Below are 17,541 nucleotides of genomic sequence, written 5' to 3' on the forward strand. Positions count from 1 at the left end.
GAGGGGCACTACTCAAAGTAGACCCCGTGCACTGTGGCTACAGCAAAGAGGGAGGCGTTGGAGAAGGTGGCGGAGGCAAAGCTGTCAGTCTCGGGGTCCCACAGTGCCCGGCTGGCCACCAGCAGGCTCTGCTGGCCCTGCTGGCCCAGCAGCACGTTGCAGACCAGCTTGTAGCGGGGTGGCACCACCTCCTTTGCCTGGCTCTGCAGCAGCTCGGCCAGGCTCTGGGCTAGCAGGGCGCTGCCCTGGGGGCTGTAGACCGTGGTCCCCAGGGCACTGGCCAGGGTCCCCTCCAGCACCCGCTTCACTCGCCCTGCCTCGAACTTGCAGCCTTTGTCTGGCTGCATCTTGTAAGTGTTTTCAAGGAGGGTCCTGAGGATGGGCTGGAAAAGGGGGAGCCCGGAGAAACTCACACGGCTGTGGAGCGTCCAAGGGCATCCGATGGAGGGGCGCCTACCCCCTGGGGCTGCCCCGAGCGAGCTGCGGCGGCTGGCCAGGGGTGCTGGGAGGGTGCTGAGGATGGAGCTGCGGCGGGAGAGCAGGAGCGGGGCTTTACCTTCCTCAGTGCCCCGGGCTGGGGGCTGGGAGCTGCGGCGGGTGGCCCGGAGTGGAGGGGCTTCAGTGTTGTCCTCAGCCATCCCCTGGGCTGGCACGGCCATCTCTGGGGACGGCTGCTCGGCCATACGTGTGGCCTGGAAAGGAGAGGTGGCTCTGAGTGTCAGGGGAGAGGTGGGCTGCCCCTTAGCCTCTCTATCCCACCACCTCTCTGTTTTGCTTCTCTCTGCCTCCTGCAAATCCCACACTCCCTGGCACCCGGGTCCCTGTGGGACTGGATGCAGAGAGCGGGGACCACGGAAGCTGCCTTCCCTTCTCCAGCACCTCCATCTCTGCAGACTCAGCTAGCTGGGGCTGACCCAGCACAGTCATGCACGGTCCATCCAGCCCTCTGCTCTTGCATCCCCAGCCTTTCTTTCTGGCATAAGTGAGCACCTCCTTCCTTTCCAGCCTCCCCATCCCTCCTTTCTGCATCTAGTCCCCCACTTACCCCTAGTCCCACTCCTGCCTGGCTGAGGTAGACCCAGGGGACTTGTCCCTGGCCGATGTCGTGTTCCCGGCTGCCCAGGACCAACCTTGGTTCCCCCAAGTCGCAGTGAACAGGGCCAAACCCATTGTGCTCCTGGAGTGTGGAGTGTTGCTAAGTGACACTGCAGCTCATGGGGCACGGCTTCCGTAACTCCTTGTTTCCTGGTCCTTAGGCTGCCCCATCCCCTTTCACTCCTGCCCTGTCTGCATTTCTAGCTATGCCAGTACAGGGACATGGTTGTTCCAGGGATGTACCCTCCAACCTCGGCTGTTCCCTGCCAACCCCAAAATGTACTTGCTGGTGTTGAATGTGCAAAGGAAGAGCAGGAGTTGGAGAGCAGCCGCTCTGATCACTGCTTTGCACTCTAACTACGGGCTGCACCGGGGCTGGGACCTCCAAAAGCCTGAGTTTAGTTTAGGATGCAAACCTTTGGGTACTTATGCCCCCCCCCCCCCCCCCCGCACAGAGGGAGAGTGTGGATGTGTGGGCACACATTGAGCACGGCCCTACCATGTTCTGGGGACCCCGCTGCCTCACTGCCCTGGCGCGAGGGCAGGTTTGCTGGGGGCTCCTGACCCCGAGTGGGGTTTCTCTCTGCTGGCGGAGCCCAGCCGAGCTGGTACGCCACAGCTGCCCTGTCAATGTGCCTTTGTCTGGCCCGGCTGCTGAGCTATTTGAGGAAAGTGGAGACTGCTTTTGTGTTTCTATCTCCCGTCAGAGGTATTTATAGCCTGCTGCTGACTAGCGCTGCCAAGCACGCTGGCAGCTGGACCCCGCTCCCTCAGGGTGCTGCTGTCGGCTGTGGGCCCTGCTTGTCCCTTTCCCTCCCATCACTGCTGGCAAGCAAAGGTGGGTCCCTCTGTGGGCACCCTCCCCACATCCCCATCTGTGGGCTGTTTGGGGCCAGCCGGGTTTGGGAGAAAGGGGATGGGGCATCCCCTGGCACAGCACTTGGTTTGGGCTTGGGCAAGGCTGGTTATGCTTCTTTTCTGCCTGCAATCGCTTGTGTCTTAAGCAGACAGAGTGGCAGGGCTTTGGCCCAGAGCATCAGGGGGAGAGAAGGCTTTTGACATTTCAGGGGGCAGACCTCCCCACTGAGGTCAAGTTTGCTCCACTGCCAGGGCTGGGGACCCAGCCGTGCCCAGCGGCTTTCCATGGGGGCCACGCGTGTGGAGGTGGGGGTGACCTTCATGCATTTAACCTGTGCACGTGCTCCCTCTTCCCAACCCCCAGCTGCCTGCCTCCCTTCACCCCCACCTGCCCCATCCGCAGGCTCCCCTGCAGCCAAATCCACCGGCTGGGGGGTGGAGGAGGAGGAGGGGGGGGGGGGGACACGGGTCCCCGTACCGGCGGTGCTGACACCACGCCGTAAGCCGCGGCGGGGAGACGCCGCTTGGACCGAGACGCTGGCCGGCCTCCCCGCTCCGCACCCCTCCGGCGAGCGCCCGGACCCCCCCCCCCAGCAGCCGGGGTGGGCTTCGCTGCTCGCCGCCTCCTCTCCCCCGCCCGGCTCCGGCGCTGCCTGCCAGGTTTCCTTAGCAATGGGCTAAGGAACACGGTCTCCTCCCCGGGCCGGCCAGCCTCCCGCCTGCCTGCGCCGCCCTCCTCTGCCGCCCCCCCCGAGGCGGCCCATGGCCGGGCCCTGCTCGGCGCGGCTGCAGGGCGAAGCGGCCGCTTTCACTGCCGCCCTCCGCACTCTGGTCAACAACCCCCAGTTCAGGTGAGGGACGCCGGGGGGGGGGGACACCCCACCCCCCCTCCCCAGTTCCTGCTTCGTGCTGCTTTCCCACGGCCCTGAGCCCCGCTGGGGGGGGGGGGGTGTTGTTGGGGTCCCCGAGTGATGACAGGAATCGCGGGGGGGGGTGTGTGGGGGGGCAGGCATGGCTTGTGCATGTCCTGGGGCACCCCCCACAGCAGCGGGAGCCGAAGGCTGGCTGGGTGCATTCCCCTGCCCCGCCCTCGAGACAGCCACCGGCTCTCCGGGGGAGGGGAGGTCCCCGGGTGCGCCCAAACCCCCCCTGCCCCCAGGGCCAACAAGACAAGGCAGTGTCCCAGGGGCTAAATCCCATCCTGGGGCTCCTGCCCTTGACAGGAGTGGGGGTACCCCAGTCACCCCACTCCCCAGAGGCAGCCACCCATGCTCAGCTCCTGGCTGACCTTGACTTTTACCGGCATTTTCCTTTGACATCTCCAACCTCCCCGCGTCCTGGAGGGCAGGCAGCAGCCCGGCCAGCCCCTCTCACAGCGCTTGGCATCCCTGTCACCCCCTCCCGGAGTGGGGAGAGGAGATGGGGGGCCGCTGCTTCGGCCATCCCCCCACCTACATGGCACCTCCTGCCTGGCAGCATGATCCTCTTCATCCACTTCATGCTGAGGGCTGGCACAAATGCCAGTGCTATCTGAGGAAATCCCCATCCCTGCTGAAATTTTGGCCTCCCAGAAGAGAAATCCCAGTGAAAACTCCCCAGCCACAGTGCCAGGCAGTGGGGAAGCGGCTGCGAGCGCCTGGCCATCCCCAGCCCACATCCTGCTGCTCGCATCTTGCATCCCGCAGCCTTCATCCTGAATCCTGCAACCCGCATCCTGCAGCCTTCATTCTGCATCCTGCAATCTGAAATCCATCCTCTGCAGCCATCAACCTTCGTCCCGCGTCCTTCCTCCTGCACCCTTCATTCTGCGTCCTGCAACCTGCACCCCACGTCCTGCATCCTTTGTTCTTCATCCCGCACCCTGCAACCTTCATCCTGTACCCCCCATCCTGCAACCTGCATCCTGCATCCCAGATCTTGCATCCCACAACCTCAGCCTGCATTCCACGTGTCACAGCCTGCAGCCTGCACCCTGCTTCTCCCTCTTGGCCTGTGGACCATAGCCATGGAAGAATTTATTTCAGTCTCCCCTCCTTGCAGTAGCAGACATGGAAGATCTGTTGGGCTCTGCTCTCACCACCCAGCACACCCCAGCCCTTTATGTCCCGATATACATGTGGGATGATGCGGGTGCCCTTCCCCTCAGTGGGCACATCCGTCTCCCTGTGGGGCACCATGAGGATCAGGCCATGGGTTTGTGCATGGACTCGTGGCAGCTCGAGCTGGGGTGGCATGTCTTCTGCTCATTGCCTTGCTGGAATGGAGGAAGAGAGAGGATGAGGGGATGGATGGGCCATGGCCTCACGGTGCACACAGACTGGAGACTCCCTTACCCCCAGCCTTGCCTCCCTTTCATGGGGCCTGGGGAACAATGCTGGGGGGCTGTGGGGGACAAGGGCAGTGGGATTGCCCCTGTGCCTCAGTGTGCACCACAGGCTGCGCTGTCCCACTGGCCTGGGGAGGGCCAGTGCCAGCCCCGCTGGCAGCGATGCCGGAGGCTTCTCATCCCTGAGCCCATGAGTCAGCTCCTGTGAGTCAAGGAGGCTGAGCTTGGTGGCAGCCATGCTCTTCCCGGCTCTGCTGTGCCAAAAGAGAAAACCACTTTCTCCAGCTGTCCCTGGCCTTTCTCTGCCCTGCTCTGTGCCAGCACCTATGGCTGGCTGTGCGTCCTGGAGCACCCCTCGTGCTCACCCCACCTGCAGCATTCAGGTGTCTGCAAGGAGCCACCAACAAAGACCCCTCCATGCCTCTACTGGGAAAAGCCCCTGGATTAAAACTAAAGGGCCCTGCTCTGCTGGGACAGGCACTCAGCTGGTCCCTGACCGTGCGCCCTGTCCCAGCCCTGGGACATCCCACTCCTCAGCTTCCCAGGCACGGTCCCCTCTCCCCCACAGTGACGTGACGTTCGTGGTGGGCCGGGAGCAGCAGAAGGTGTTTGCGCACCGCTGCGTGCTGGCGTGCCGCTGCCAGGCTTTCCAGGGGATGCTCAGCCAGGGGCCGGCAGGAAGCGAGGACCCCCCCAGCAGCCTCCCGCCCCAGGGCCCCTTCATCCTGGGCAACGTGCAGCCCGAGGTCTTCCTGGCCGTCATCGAGTTCCTCTACACCAACAGCGTCACCCTCAACAGCCACATCGTGAGTGGGGATGGGGCTGGCAGGGCCCTCGGGTGTGGGTGGGCCAAGGTGTGGAGGACGCAGGGGTAAGGGGTGCTTCGCAGCTCCTGGGGTGCCGAAGGTGGCGGGGGATGCTCTGCACGATGTTTTCTGGCTGGCTAACAGTGCAATGAGTGTGTGGGGTCTCAGCCCAGCACAGTGAGGTGTCCAGAGCACCTTGCCCCACATATGTCTGCCTCAGCCTGGGGACAGCTGGCTGTGCACGCCCTGGATGCTGGGAATGGGGACACCACAGGACACCTTCTGATGCCTGCCCCTATGCGGCAGCCCCTTCCCCGCCCCGCCATGCCCCACCTGGGAGCTCCCACAGAGGCAGGAGGACACATGCCCTTGGCCTCTGGGCTGCCATGCCCGTCTGTGACCCTACACACCGAAGCTCACAAGGTCTCTCTTGCCTGCAGGCGCTGGAGGTGCTGACCTCATCAGTGGAGTATGGCCTGCAGGACCTGTGCAAGGTATGGCTCTGCTTAGACAGAGGGGCTGTGGTCCCCAAGTACCCCCCATGCTGAGGAGCACCCCAAAATTGTCCCTGCATGGCTGGTGGCTCTGAGGACAGCAACGTGGTGCATCACCTGGGTCCAACGCAGGCTCAGGCCCTGCTTCGTGATCCCAGAGGGTCTTTCTGGGGGGATCCCCCTTGAGGGGGGTGGAACACTGGCTGGGAGCCCCACAGGGGCTGGGAAATCCCAGGGAAGGGCACGGGGCCTCACATCTCCCGCACGGAAAAGGGCAGCAGGAAAGCCCCTATGCCTTCGCCCACGGGTGCTCTCTGGTCATCTGGCAGAATGATACCATAGGGAAAGCCCTGGTCCTGGGGAGCACTGAGCACCCCAGCCACAGTGCTGCCAAGGGGGTGCTGCTTTAGGCTGGAAGGTTTTGAAAAGGCAGCGTTGAGCAACAAGGAGGGATGGGAGCCGGACGAGGAGGGAGCAGGGAGCTGGAGCGGCTCGGCGTTGGGGAGGGCGGCCGGGCCACGTCATCAGAGTGATTCCTGAATTATGTCCGGGCTGATCGCGTGACCTGCCATCTCGCGCCCGGACTTCCCCTCCCTTCCCACTGTGCCGGGGAAGGACCTTGCTGAGGAACTGCAGGCTGCTGCGTGCTGGGGTGGTGGGACAGGACTTGCCCCATCTCCCCACGAGGACAAGCTCAGCTGAAGCCCGGCTGTGGCACAGGGCTGCCAAACAGCTGGCGGGGCAGGGAAGGGGCATAAGGGGTGTTGCAAAAAAATGGGAACCCGGTGACTCAGCCACGTGAGTCCCACCCCACCATCCAGAAAATGCAGCCTCATGGGGATGACCTGGAGTGGGGAGAACCATGAGGGCGGGGGGAAAGGAGCTGACCAAGGACAGCCGGGAAAGCCCGTGGCTGTCCGCAGCTGCAGGGTGACTTCATGTCCCTCTTGCCAGTGACTCAGGGCCTTTCTGCTCCAGCTGACCGCTCCTCCCTGCGTGTCACATCCCCTTGGGTTTCCCAGGGCCTCTGACCCCTTTGCGTGAGAGGCAGCTGAGATGGGCAGGCGGGAGGTCCTGCTCCCCAACAGACGTGCCCATCTGGCTGCATCCCACCCCCATCACCCACCTGTGGGCTACAGCTGGAGAAGCTGGTCCCTCAGCAGTCACAGGCAGAGCACCGTTGGCAGGCAGGTCTGGGCAAACTGGGGTCACCCAGTGCCCTGCATCTGGCACCAGGGCTGTTCCCCTGGCAGGACGTGGCTGGTGACTATGGTCAGGGTTAGGTGGCCCACCTGGAGCTATGAGGTTGGCCGGGGTTTCATCACATCAGGTTCAGTCCTTGGCTGAATCAGCGCCTGGGCTGACTGCCCACAAGCTGTGCTGCGAGCCCTCATCCCACAGCCCATCACTGCCTTACAAAAACCTGGGGAGGGGCTGGAGATGTCTCCACCCCATGTCCTATGTGCCATATCCCATATTCTGGAGGCTCAGGAGATGCTGAGAGTTGAGGAGAGGGGGGGGATGCTGGGTCCTTGTTCTGCCCACCCTCTCCCCATCTGCCTTCCAGCTCTGCGTCAAGTTCATCAAGGACACGCTGAGCGTGGAGCAGGTCTGCGAGGCCCTGCAGGTGAGTGTGACCCCAGTGGGGTCACAGCGTGTTAAAAATGGCCCATATGATTTTTGGGCAGGAGCTGGCCTGACCCTTTTGATTGGTGGGATAGGATTTCCTACCCACTACTGGCCCAGCAGCTGCTCTGCCAGCTCCTGGGCACATTGTACCAGGGCTGCAAGGGGCACCGGGGCCACCACAGCCTGGCAGAGATATGTCCTCACACTGCCCTGAACAGGGCTGCCCAGAGCTCCCCAGTGCCAGGGCCTTGCCATCATTTTCATGGAACTGGGAGGCACTGGGTTTCTGGGAGCTCTCATGGTTTTGAGGCCAGTCCCAAAAATGCTACTGAGAGTTGTGGCACCTAAAAATAGCCTTGGGGAGGGGCGGGGGGTAGGTCCCAAAGGCCCTGCCACACTGCTTGGTGGGGCCAAGGCTGCTCCCCAGAGAAGGGGGATTTGTTCCATCTCCCTCAGGCCAAATCGATGCTCTTGGGGTGAGATGCCACCTCCAGAGCACAGAAACTCCCACCAGACTTGGTGCCAGACCACCGTGGCGTAAACAGAGCTAAAACTGGCCCGGAGGAAACAAACAGAAAACCCCAAAAACCCCAGAACAAAACAAACCTGAAGAAAACATCTTGCCTTCTCTCCCCACTTACGTCAACATCGATCCCCTGCCGTGGTAGAGGGGGAGGCGATGGTCACCCTGCCTGGGCTGGTCCCCAGTACCCCACATGCAAGGGCTGCCACCGTGGGGGCACTGTGGCACCCACACGCAGGGATGCTCACCTTACCTGGGTCCCTGAGAGTGCTGGTGTCTCTGCAGGGCTTTGGTGGTGGTGGTGGTGGGGGGGGTGTGTGTGTGTCTCCTCCTGTCCCCAACCCCACCTTGCAGGCGTCTGTTGTCCCACAGGCTGCGGTGACCTACGGGCAGGCAGACCTCCAGCAGCACTGCCTGGCCTTCATTGAGGGCTGCACCGCGGTATGGCTGCGGGTGATGGGGGAGCATGGCACCGGGTACCCCAGGGCGTGGGGGGGCATGGGGAGCACAGCATGAGGCAGGGAAGCGGGGACCTTAAGAACGGGGTGGCTGGAGGCTGGGCAGTGGGGCAAAGGGAGCAAATGATGTTTGGGGTGAAGCTGCTGGGTGCCAGGTAAAGGCTGGCTGGGGGGTACTGGGGTGCCGGGGAATGGGGGTCTGGGTTGAGGGATGCTGGGGTGCCAGGCAGGGATGGTGCCAGGATGGCCCACAGCGGGGGGGTGCCTGGTGCGGGGTCCCAGTAGTAGCACCCCGGTGCTGCGGTGTGCTGGCAGGCGGTGGTGCAGACACAGGGCTTCCACGAGCTCTCCGACGTGGTGCTGGCACGGGTGCTGCGCAGCGACCGCCTGGCCGTGGATGAGCTGGACCTGGTGCAGGCTGTGCGGGAGTGGGCGCACGTCAGCTCGGTGAGTCACCCAGGGGTGCCTGGACCCCACCTCCCCTCCCACCGACCCCCCAGCAGGGAACCCAGGCACCCTGTCCCTGAGACTGGGGCTGTGTGATGGGCACAGAAGCTGCTTCACTCCCCGTAACCCCCCCCCCCCCCCGCCTCCAAAACACTGCCTGGTGCCCAGGACATCACCAGCCCCATCCCTCATGTCCCGCTGGCCGGCAGGCCGTCCTGGAGCGCCCGGTGCCCGAGGTGGCCGCCCTACCCGTGCAGGAGCTGCGCCTGCCCTTGCTGACACCCAGCGAGCTGGCCACGCTGGAGAGCCACAACCAGCGGGATCTGCTCATCCCGGTGAGCTGCAGCCTCCTCTCGGGGTGCCCTGCCTCACCTCCGGGGACGGAGGGTGCTGCAGGGCCGGGTTTGGGGCAGGGGAGACCACGCTGTGGCCATGTGGATGCCCCCCCATCCCTCTCCTCGTCCCCACAGGTGGAGAACATCGCGGCAGCCTGGCGGTCCCACGTGCTGCGGAGGGGCAGTGGGGTGCCCTCCCGTCTCTGCCGGCCCCGGCGCGGCACGAGGCCCCGCGACCACCACCGGCACCTTGACCCACACACCAAGTAGGGGCCGGGGGCTGAGGTCCCCCCAGCCCAACCTGTGGGCTCGGGCAGCGGCAGTGGCCCCCCCCCCCCACGGGTGCTCCGCAGTGGGGCAGGCTGCGGGGTGAGCACTGTCAGAGGTGCTGCCGTGGCCGAGAGCATCAATAAAGCGCTTTGCCCCACACCACTTTCGGGGTTTCGGGGACGGGGCAGGATGCCCAGGTCACCCCCCAAAAGTGGTGCGGGGACTGGGGCGGGCGGGGTTTGGCGCTGGGCCATGGGGTGGGTGCGAGGACACCCAGGCGCCGCAGCGCCCGCAGGAACCCCGGGCAGTGAACCCCAGGGGTGGCGGGGGCTGCAGGGGTCCCTTGCAGGATGGGGACACAGGGTGAGCTCCCCCTTTCCCAGCCCCGCTGCTGCCGCCCCCCGCCCCAGCCGGGGCCCTTCCCCAGCGCCGTGCTGCCCTCCCCCGGCAGCGGGGCCGCGCTGCAGCAGGCACCCCCCACTGGCACCAACCTGGGCAGGGGCACGACCCCCCCACTCCACAGCAGCCGTGGGGATGGGGCTGAGCGGGGTGGGGAGCCTGAGGCTTAGAGAGGGTGGCAAGTGGGAGTGGGGGACCCCAGCATCTCTGCGCTCACCCAGCACCGCTGCACCAATGCTAGTGACCCCCCCAAACCCCACCCGAGATCCTGACAGCAGCTCCCAGCCCCTCATAGCCCCGAGGAGGGGGGCACAACAGGCTGCCAGTCCCTCCGTGTGCCGCACACACTCTTACACACCTCTCCAGAGAACGCACACACGGGGTCCCCCCCCCACCCTCCTGCACCCCTCATCGCATGTATGCACATAACTGGGTCTGTCGCAAGCATCCCCCTCCCCAAGCTGTGCCCCCCCAGGAGAAAGGGTCAGACACAGCAGGTAATTTATATATAATATATATATATTTACTCTTTAAAAATAAACCTTCAGTCCCCACTACCGCCTGTACAAACTACAAAAATAAACCTTTGCTCTCTTTGATATAAATAACTTAGATGGCGTGTTGGGGGGGGGGGGGGGGGGGCTGCCCACCATGCCCACGCCTGGCACGGGGACAGGGTCCCTGGGACCCCCCCAGCTCAGCGGCAGTGTCTGGGGGCTGGGGGGGGGAAGGCGGGGCCATGGGCACAGCAAACACCGCTGGAGTTAAAGTGCTGGGTAACGGTGCGGACGGTGCCCGCGATGGGGATGGGGACGGGGACAGGGGCTGGCCTCAGGGACAACCCCGCTGCATGGGGACACGGTGAGAAATTCGCTTTCCTGGTGAGATGTGCCCGGTGGCGTCGCGGGCACCCACATGAGCGTGCATGGCCCTGTGCGTGCACCAGCACGTGCTCTCACCAGGGCAGAACGTGAGTGTGGCATGAGGGGCGGTGACCGTGGGAGAGCTCAGGGGCTCAGCACAGCAAGGACCACCCCAAGGACACACTCCCCCCCCCCGCCCCCCAAAAAAACCCTCTGCTGTGGGGTGGGAGCAACAGGCTCCCTGGCTCTGTTGCAGCACGCCCCCGATCTCCAGCCCTCCCATGCTCACCGGTGGGGAAACTGAGGCACGGAGCAACACATTGGAGGGGGTGAGCTGCTCGTGGCCACCCAGCACCCCGTGGATTAGGGGCATGAACCAGGTCTGCACCCCTACCCCGGACTCCCACTGCCTCCGGCAGGCAGTCCTGCACCGGCAAAGGGTCTGCCCCCCTCCCTGCCTGCACCCTGGGCAGCTGGGTGAGGCCATAGGCTGAGAAATAAATCTTTTAAAATAAGCTTAAAAATATATATCTCTCTATAGATAGTTTCCCTTTGCAATAAATAAAGGTGGGGGTTGCCCACCCTAGGCCTTGCCCCTGGCATCCCAGGGCATGGCTGGCTGTGGGGCTGCCCCCTTATCGGGACGGGGGGCATCAGGGCACCCTGTTGGGGCACCCCAGCTCATGGCCCAGGTGGGGGCTCCCAGGAGGAGGTGACGGGGAGCAGGCAGTGACCCCACAGGGGGGGAGCTGGCAGGGCACTAAGCCCACCTTGCCAGCAGCTCCAGAAACAGAGGGAGGGTTAGTGCTTCCATTTCTGGGGGGGTGGGGGGCAACAAGCCCGGGGCAGGGTAACCCCAAACCCTGGGTGAGGGGACGTTGGCACCATCGGCACAGCCCCAGATGGGGGACACGTGGGCATGGCGTGGCCTGCACACAGCTTGCATAGAAGTGCCAGCTTGCCCTGCCGAGCCCCTTTGCGGGAGATGCTGGGGGGCTGGTCCTCCTCAGCTGAGACCAGGGCCGGGGGGGGGGGCATCGCCGCTCCGGCGATTAGCAGCACGACGCGGGTGACCCCGCTCTGCACCCTCCTGTGCCCGCCGGGCGCTGGTGAGATGCTCTGCCCAGGAGCTGGCAACCTGCGGGGAGAGAGAATAGGGAGAGGGGTGTCAGTTGGGTCCATCCAAATCCACCCTGCACCCCCCCCCCCCACCACCACCACTGCCACACGTGAGCCCTGGGGGTAGAGTGCTCGTGTCCCCAAACTCACCTAGCGCCGGGCGCCTGCCCCGCGGCGTCCCATGCTCTGCATCTCGAAGGTGTCGGGCACGGCAGTGCCACCGGCGCTGGGCTCCTCCAGGCAGTCCCGCTCGCCAGCGGCAAAGCCCTCGGGGCTGAAATTGGGGTAGGAGCCAGGCAGCGTGGGGTGCAGGGCCACCGTCACCGAAGCGGTGGCTGTGACAGTGGTGTAGCTGCTGGCGGGACCCTGCAGGTGGGTGCTGTAGGTGGGCAGGGCTGTGGGGGGTGCTGGCCGGGCGCCCAGCGGGCAGGGCTGCGGGTTGTCTCGGGGCAGTGTGGGGCACGGCTCCCCAAAGGGCAAGGGGGGTGCAGGCTGCAGGCTGGGAGCCTCCTTCTTCCCCCGGACATCCGGGCTGTCCTTGTAGGGCTTCAGCACCTGGAGGGGGGGACATGGAGCATGAGGGCCCCCAGCCATGCTGAGCAACCCCAACAGCACCGCAGGGGACCCATGAGCCCCCAACCCCTGGTCCCATCTGTGACCCTCTCCCAAGGGATGCCGAGGAACCGGTGATGCCACAGAGGGGAGAGACACTCACAGTGATGTGGGGGAAGCTGGGGTCCTTGCCAGCCTCCAGCAGGATGTGTGCTGGGGCAGGGGGCACGATGAAGGGTCCCCGGGGGCTGCCTGGCCCCACACCCTCTGCATAGCGCTCCGTGTCTGAGGGGTCAGGGAAGGTGGCAGGCCAGGCTGGGGCACACCGGACATACAGCCCCCCCGGACCCAGGCACGGGGGCACCGGCTCCCGTGGGGGCAGGTGGGGGCTGTTATCCGCCTGGGATGCCTGGGAAGAGAGGGGAGAGAGTCAGAGAGACTGGGGACGTATAGGGATGGAGGAGTGTGGGGTGGCAGGGTGTATGGGGTGAGGGCCGTGAGGGGTGGGGGAGATATGAGGGGAAGCAGGAATGGGGTTGAGCAGGTATGGGGCAAGTTGGAAATGGGGCAGAGAAAGGATGGGGTAAAGCAGGGATGGAACAGGGTGAGGTGGGTACGAAGTTGGGACTGGACAAGGCAGGAATGGAGTGAAGTGGGGGACAAGGTGAGGGGCAACGAAGAGGAGTGGGTACAGGGTTGGGGAGGGACAGGGAGAGGCAGGATGGGGGGTCTTGTACCTCAGGGGGTGGTCCAATGACGGAAAGCAGGACTGGCAGCAGCACCAGCCCGTTGAGCAGCCCCAGCAGCGTCAGGATGGTAAGCACCGCAAAGAAGTACCTGCGGGGGTCACAGGCAGAGAGGGTAAGTGGGCATAGCCGCCACCAACCGCATCCCACCCCAAACACGGCTTCCCACACCACACCACGCACCCCAGCCCCCCCACGTCACCTCAGCCTCCGTGCAAGATGGAGTGGGTTTCCCCAGCAAGACGCATCCTTGCCTGCTGCCCCCCACATCCCCGCTGCCAGCGAGGGGGGCTGCCACGCTCACCAGATCCCACTGCTGAAGCTTGGGGGGGGGGGGGGGGGGGGGGGGCAGAAAGCAGCTGGGTTACTCCCCTCTGGTGCTCACCTCATGATGAAGTCAAACTCGGAGCCGGCCAACATGAGGACGCCTAGGAGGGTGGAGACTGCACCATCCATCACGGGGGCAAAGGTGTGCTCCAGTGCTGCGGCCGAGCGCACGTTCCTGCTCCCCGCGGCTGTCAGGAAGCCCTGCATGGGATGGGGGTGTCACGCAGGGCTCGTCCCCGTGTGCCACCCATGCCGTGGCCACCCATGGGCACAGGGCCAAAGGGGTGGAGGTGCCGGGGAGTGGGAGCTGGGGTGCCCTGTGGCTGGGCAGGGGGCCTGCCTGTGCTCACCAGGGCCACGTGGACAGTGAACTCCACACCGATGCCCACCGAGGCGATGAGGATGACCACAGGGATGGCACTCAGCTTGATGCCCATCAGCCCCATGATGCCAAACAGCTCCACTGCCATCATGGCCAGGATGGAGACCTGGAAGGGGGTGGTGGGGGTCAGTGAGGGGTGGCTCTGACTGGCTGTCCCCTCTGCCTGGCATGCCTGATCCCACCCTTCCATATAGGGCAGCCTCACCCCATTGCCCCCTTTTCCTTCTATTTGGGGTATCCCTCTGTCTCATCTATTGGGGGTGGCCCTCACCTTCCTCTGCATGGATGTCCCCAAACCCCTGCCCACTACACGTTTCCTTCATAAGGGGTGTCCCTGATCCCTCCATATGGATGAAACTCACTGCCACCTCCACATGGGTGTCCCCCTCACCCGTTTCTGCATGGATGTCCCCATAATCCTGTTCCCTCCGTGTGTTCCCTTCATAAGTGATGACCCCGATCCCTCCATACAGGTGTTCCCCACCCACTTGCCACCTCCATATCGGTGTCTCTTCCACCCAGGGGCGGCCACCCCATTCCCCCAGCCCCATGAAGCAGGTACCCAGGACCACACAGCAGGATGGGAGCAGAGCTGGACGTCCCTGTCCCCACCCATCAGGAGGGCAGCACGGTCACCCCTCGCCGCCCCCCTGCCTCGGGGGTTCGTACTCACGATGATGCCGGCCGTCCAGGGGTTGAGCAGCAGCAGGGCGCAGACGAGGAAGGTGCAGGCCAGCAGGATGCTGATGGCCAGCAGGAACCAGTGGCGCAGGCCGATGTACTGCTCCCAGAAGAGGAAGGGGTAGCCGCTGGGGTAGCTCAGCACCCCGTGGCGCTGGGCGGCCTCCCGGCAGATGGCCCGCACACTCTCAATCGCCTCCACAAAGTCAGCCGTGCGACGCAGCCCACTCAGGTAGAAAGGGAACTGGGCGAACTCCAGTGGCTGGGCTGCTGGGACTGGGGAGGAAAGCACGGGCAGTATGGGGATAGAGGCAGCACAGGGGTACCCCAGTCACACCAGTCTGAGTGCAGCCCAGGCAGCCTGATGCCTGGCAGGGTACCATGGGGCTGGGGAGTGTGCAGGGAGCAGGCTGGGGGCCAGGAGGAGGGGGTTTCTCTGCTGGCAGGATGCCTGTGGGGTTAGGGGGTCACGGGGAGCGGGAAAATGTTTGTGAGGGAGAGGTGTAACAGAGCGGAGGAGCTTCTTTGCGGTGGGATGCTCGTGGGCTGGAGCAGAGGCGTGTTGCTGCAGCAGGAGGGTGAAGGGCAGGGGGAGTGCGCAGTGAGATTCTCGGGGTGTGGGGTGCAGGGGGATGAGCATGGGGCACGGGGAAGCAGGACAGTTTCTCTACCGGAGGATGCCGACAGGATGAGGGATACTGGGGCTGTTTCTCTTCGGGGTGATGCTTACGGGGCAGGAAAAGTACAGGGAGCAGAGTCCTCTGCAGGGGGATGCCAGGGGGCAGGAGGGGGTCATGGGGAGCCCACCACGCTCACTCACTTCGCAGATTCTCGCCCGTGGTGTCGTACTTGTCATGGATCCACTCGGGAGGCGGCGGGTAGAAGTTGGCCTGGGAGGCGGCGAAGCCCAGGGGGTCGTTGCTGGCCCACACGGTCAGGCAGATGTAGAAGGTGTCAGGGGGGATGATGCCATTCTCGTCTACCAGCCGCCGCGTGGTCAGCTATGAGGAGGGAGAGGAGCGGGCATGAGCTGGGCTGTGGGCACAGCGTCGTCCCCAGCCCAGTTGCCCCAGCTCTGTCCCCACACACCTGGTTGAAGTTGAAGGGCTCCTTCTTGTTGCCAGTCTGGATTAGGAGCTTGTACGCCAGCGCCCCGTCCTCGGAGCCATTGCGGTAGCTGTCATGGGTGATGCGCCCGGCTTGCCAGTCCCTGTCGAAGGTGGCCTGGAGCCCTGGGGACACAGCGCAGGGGGTGAGCATCCCTTGGGGCACACCACCCTGCACAGCCCGGGGAGCGTGATGCCAGCAGGACGGGCGTGCAGAACTCTGAGGGTTGAGCTTGGCATTGCCGGGCACCTTGGGGACACCACGGGACCACCCTCCCCAGGTGCCACACACCGGGGAAGGCACTGCCAGGCCAGCAGGGAGGGTGCGGGCTGGGGAGGTCATGGAGAAGAGGGATATCCCTCACCTCGCAGCCAGTCCTGGAAGTAATGGAGCCACATCTTGGGCAGGTCATGGTTGCCTTCCCGCACCACGTACTTAACGGTGCTGAAGGCCTGGTGCAGGCTGAGCAGGGCGGCTTGAGCGCCCGGGTAGTGGAAGCCGCCCTTGGTGACAATGAACATGTTGTAGAAGGAGAAGTACTTGAACTGGGCCGAGATGAAGGCGTGTGCCTTGGTGTCCCGCGGTACGATGTCCGTCAGGTAGAGCCCGTCGTGCACCATGGTGGTGCCGTAGAGGCTCAGCCCCAGCAGCCCCAGGAACAGCACTGCCACCACCACCTGCGGGGACAGCGGAGGGGTCAGCCAGGGTCCCATGCCACCCACCCGCCTTGGGTGGCACCGTCAGAGCCGGACCCCACCTCACCTTGGTCCGGGTCCGCAGGAGGAGCGGGGCGTACTTCTCCCGGGCAAAGTCAGCGAGGCTCCAGCGGCAGAAGGGCAGGGGGACGCACTCCCGCCCGCCCTTGGCCTCATCCAGCTGGGCCAGCAGGTCCCGGGTGGAGCTGGACGGGGCGAAGACCTGCGAGCCCAGGGGGTCGGTGGGAGGCAGGAGGACAGCGGGCGAGGTGCACACCTGGGAGGTGGGTGGCAGGACGGTGACAACGTGGTGGCCCGACGGGTCGCACCGGGTGAAAGCTTGCACGGTGGTGGTGATCTGGGTGCTGGTGGCCACACCAGGGTGTCCGTAAGGAGACGGGTGGCAGGCATGGTTGTCGTTGGCATCGGCAAGCTCCTGAGGTTGGATCTGGATGACCCGTGAGGAGCAAGGGCTGTGAGGAGAGAGGAAAGGAGGAGAGAGGGAAGGAGAATAAGATGTTGAGGGAGAGGAGCGGTCACCCCATGCTTCTGGGGGGCAACCATAGGGTCAGTCCCAGCCCGGCCAGCCCACTGCTGGTACCTATAGAAGCAGCAGAGGATGTCAAGCCGGCGTTTCTCCCGGCGGTGCAGGTCCAGGCTCAGGATGGCAGGGAAGACAAACAGCACCATGGCAAAGTTGAACACCACAACCACCGCAGCCTGCAGGCAAGGGGGGACATGTCAGAGCGGGGTCTAGCCATCCCTTCCTGCCCCCGCCAGAGAGGGACCCTGGCCCTACCTGGAGGGAGAAGGCGCGCAGGGCAGGGATGGGCACCAGAGCTGCCATGAAGAAGGCGATCATGTTGCTGACGGAGGTGAGAGCCACACTGGTTCCCGTGCGCTTCAAGCACTCGCCCGTTCGCTCCTGCGGGGACAGAGGGAGGGGGTGACGAGAGGGGCCATGGGGAGGTGGGAGGGGGCTGGGGAGCCCCCAGGCAGGGCTGGGCACTCACCTTGAAGGGAATGTGCTGGCTGGTCTCAGTGAAGGCGTGAGCCAAGAGGAACATGTCGTCCACACCGATGCCAAGGGCCAGGAAGGGCAGGACCTGCCGGAGAGCAGCCGGCATCAGTGGGGGCGCATGGCCACCGCCCAGGAGGGGACCCGGCCACCCCGCAGCCCCCAGCGTCTCACCAGCCCCGTGGTACATACCTGGGTGGTGGCTGCGTTGAAGGAGATGCCTAGCAGTGAGCAAAGGCCCAGGCCAGAGGCCACGGAGAGAGCCACAAGCAGGACCCCGGCCAGGCCCACGGCCCCTTGGGACTTGGAGCAGTCCCACCGCAGCATGGTGACGCAGGCGTAGGCCAGCTGGAAGAGCACAACGGGTTAGCGGGGATGGGAGAGGGAGGAAGGGATGGTGGGGGACAGAGA

At 64.6% G+C, this 17,541-nt stretch overlaps 3 protein-coding genes across 4 annotated transcripts in view; 1 reads left to right on the forward strand and 2 right to left on the reverse strand.

The window, feature by feature from the left end:
• Nucleotides 1-8: 8 nt before the first annotated feature.
• Nucleotides 9-4,839, reverse strand: DYNLT4 (dynein light chain Tctex-type 4). Its single transcript, XM_033000887.2, has 2 exons — nucleotides 3,242-4,839; nucleotides 9-692 (listed from the first exon to the last, which is right to left on the reverse strand). Exons 1-2 carry the CDS (start codon nucleotides 3,629-3,631, stop codon nucleotides 9-11), a joined length of 1,074 nt encoding a protein of 357 aa, XP_032856778.1. The 5' UTR covers nucleotides 3,632-4,839.
• Nucleotides 2,633-10,245, forward strand: BTBD19 (BTB domain containing 19). Of its 2 annotated transcripts, none has more exons than XR_006167020.1 (8): nucleotides 2,633-2,804; nucleotides 4,848-5,085; nucleotides 5,526-5,579; nucleotides 7,147-7,206; nucleotides 8,104-8,172; nucleotides 8,505-8,636; nucleotides 8,805-8,971; nucleotides 9,107-9,224. XR_006167020.1 is itself a non-coding variant. In XM_042808026.1 (8 exons), the coding sequence occupies exons 1-8, from the start codon at nucleotides 2,716-2,718 to the stop codon at nucleotides 9,239-9,241; spliced, it is 903 nt and encodes a 300-aa protein (XP_042663960.1). In that variant the 5' UTR covers nucleotides 2,633-2,715; the 3' UTR covers nucleotides 9,242-10,245. The 2 variants fall into 2 exon arrangements, 1 of the variants encoding a protein (XP_042663960.1); XM_042808026.1 differs by having other exon boundaries at nucleotides 8,846-8,971; nucleotides 9,107-10,245.
• Nucleotides 10,139-17,541, reverse strand: part of PTCH2 (patched 2) — a 22,260-nt gene continuing 14,857 nt past the window's right edge. Inside the window, 15 exon segments of the mRNA XM_042808004.1 lie at nucleotides 10,139-11,641; nucleotides 11,773-12,177; nucleotides 12,338-12,583; nucleotides 12,912-13,011; nucleotides 13,306-13,448; nucleotides 13,598-13,735; nucleotides 14,303-14,586; nucleotides 15,131-15,311; nucleotides 15,400-15,542; nucleotides 15,782-16,094; nucleotides 16,180-16,585; nucleotides 16,714-16,832; nucleotides 16,912-17,037; nucleotides 17,126-17,218; nucleotides 17,323-17,478. Coding sequence (XP_042663938.1) covers nucleotides 11,773-12,177; nucleotides 12,338-12,583; nucleotides 12,912-13,011; nucleotides 13,306-13,448; nucleotides 13,598-13,735; nucleotides 14,303-14,586; nucleotides 15,131-15,311; nucleotides 15,400-15,542; nucleotides 15,782-16,094; nucleotides 16,180-16,585; nucleotides 16,714-16,832; nucleotides 16,912-17,037; nucleotides 17,126-17,218; nucleotides 17,323-17,478 — 2,853 coding nt within the window. The 3' untranslated portion in view covers nucleotides 10,139-11,641.

This window comes from Tyto alba, unplaced genomic scaffold (genome assembly GCF_018691265.1).
Source record: "Tyto alba isolate M040663 unplaced genomic scaffold, T.alba_DEE_v4.0 Super-Scaffold_1000006, whole genome shotgun sequence".
Taxonomy (NCBI): domain Eukaryota; kingdom Metazoa; phylum Chordata; class Aves; order Strigiformes; family Tytonidae; genus Tyto; species Tyto alba.

Excerpts from the sequence above, each read along its gene's own strand:
- BTBD19 (XM_042808026.1), top strand. The coding sequence starts at position 2,716 with ATGGCCGGGCCCTGCTCGGCGCGGCTGCAGGGCGAAGCGGCCGCTTTC. Across the intron at positions 2,805-4,847 it reads GTCAACAACCCCCAGTTCAG|TGACGTGACGTTCGTGGTGG; the intron begins GTGAGGGACGCC and ends TCTCCCCCACAG. Across the intron at positions 7,207-8,103 it reads AGGTCTGCGAGGCCCTGCAG|GCTGCGGTGACCTACGGGCA; the intron begins GTGAGTGTGACC and ends GTTGTCCCACAG.
- DYNLT4 (XM_033000887.2), bottom strand. The coding sequence starts at position 3,631 with ATGCAAGATGCGAGCAGCAGGATGTGGGCTGGGGATGGCCAGGCGCTC. Across the intron at positions 693-3,241 it reads AAATGCCGGTAAAAGTCAAG|GCCACACGTATGGCCGAGCA; the intron begins GTCAGCCAGGAG and ends TCTCCTTTCCAG.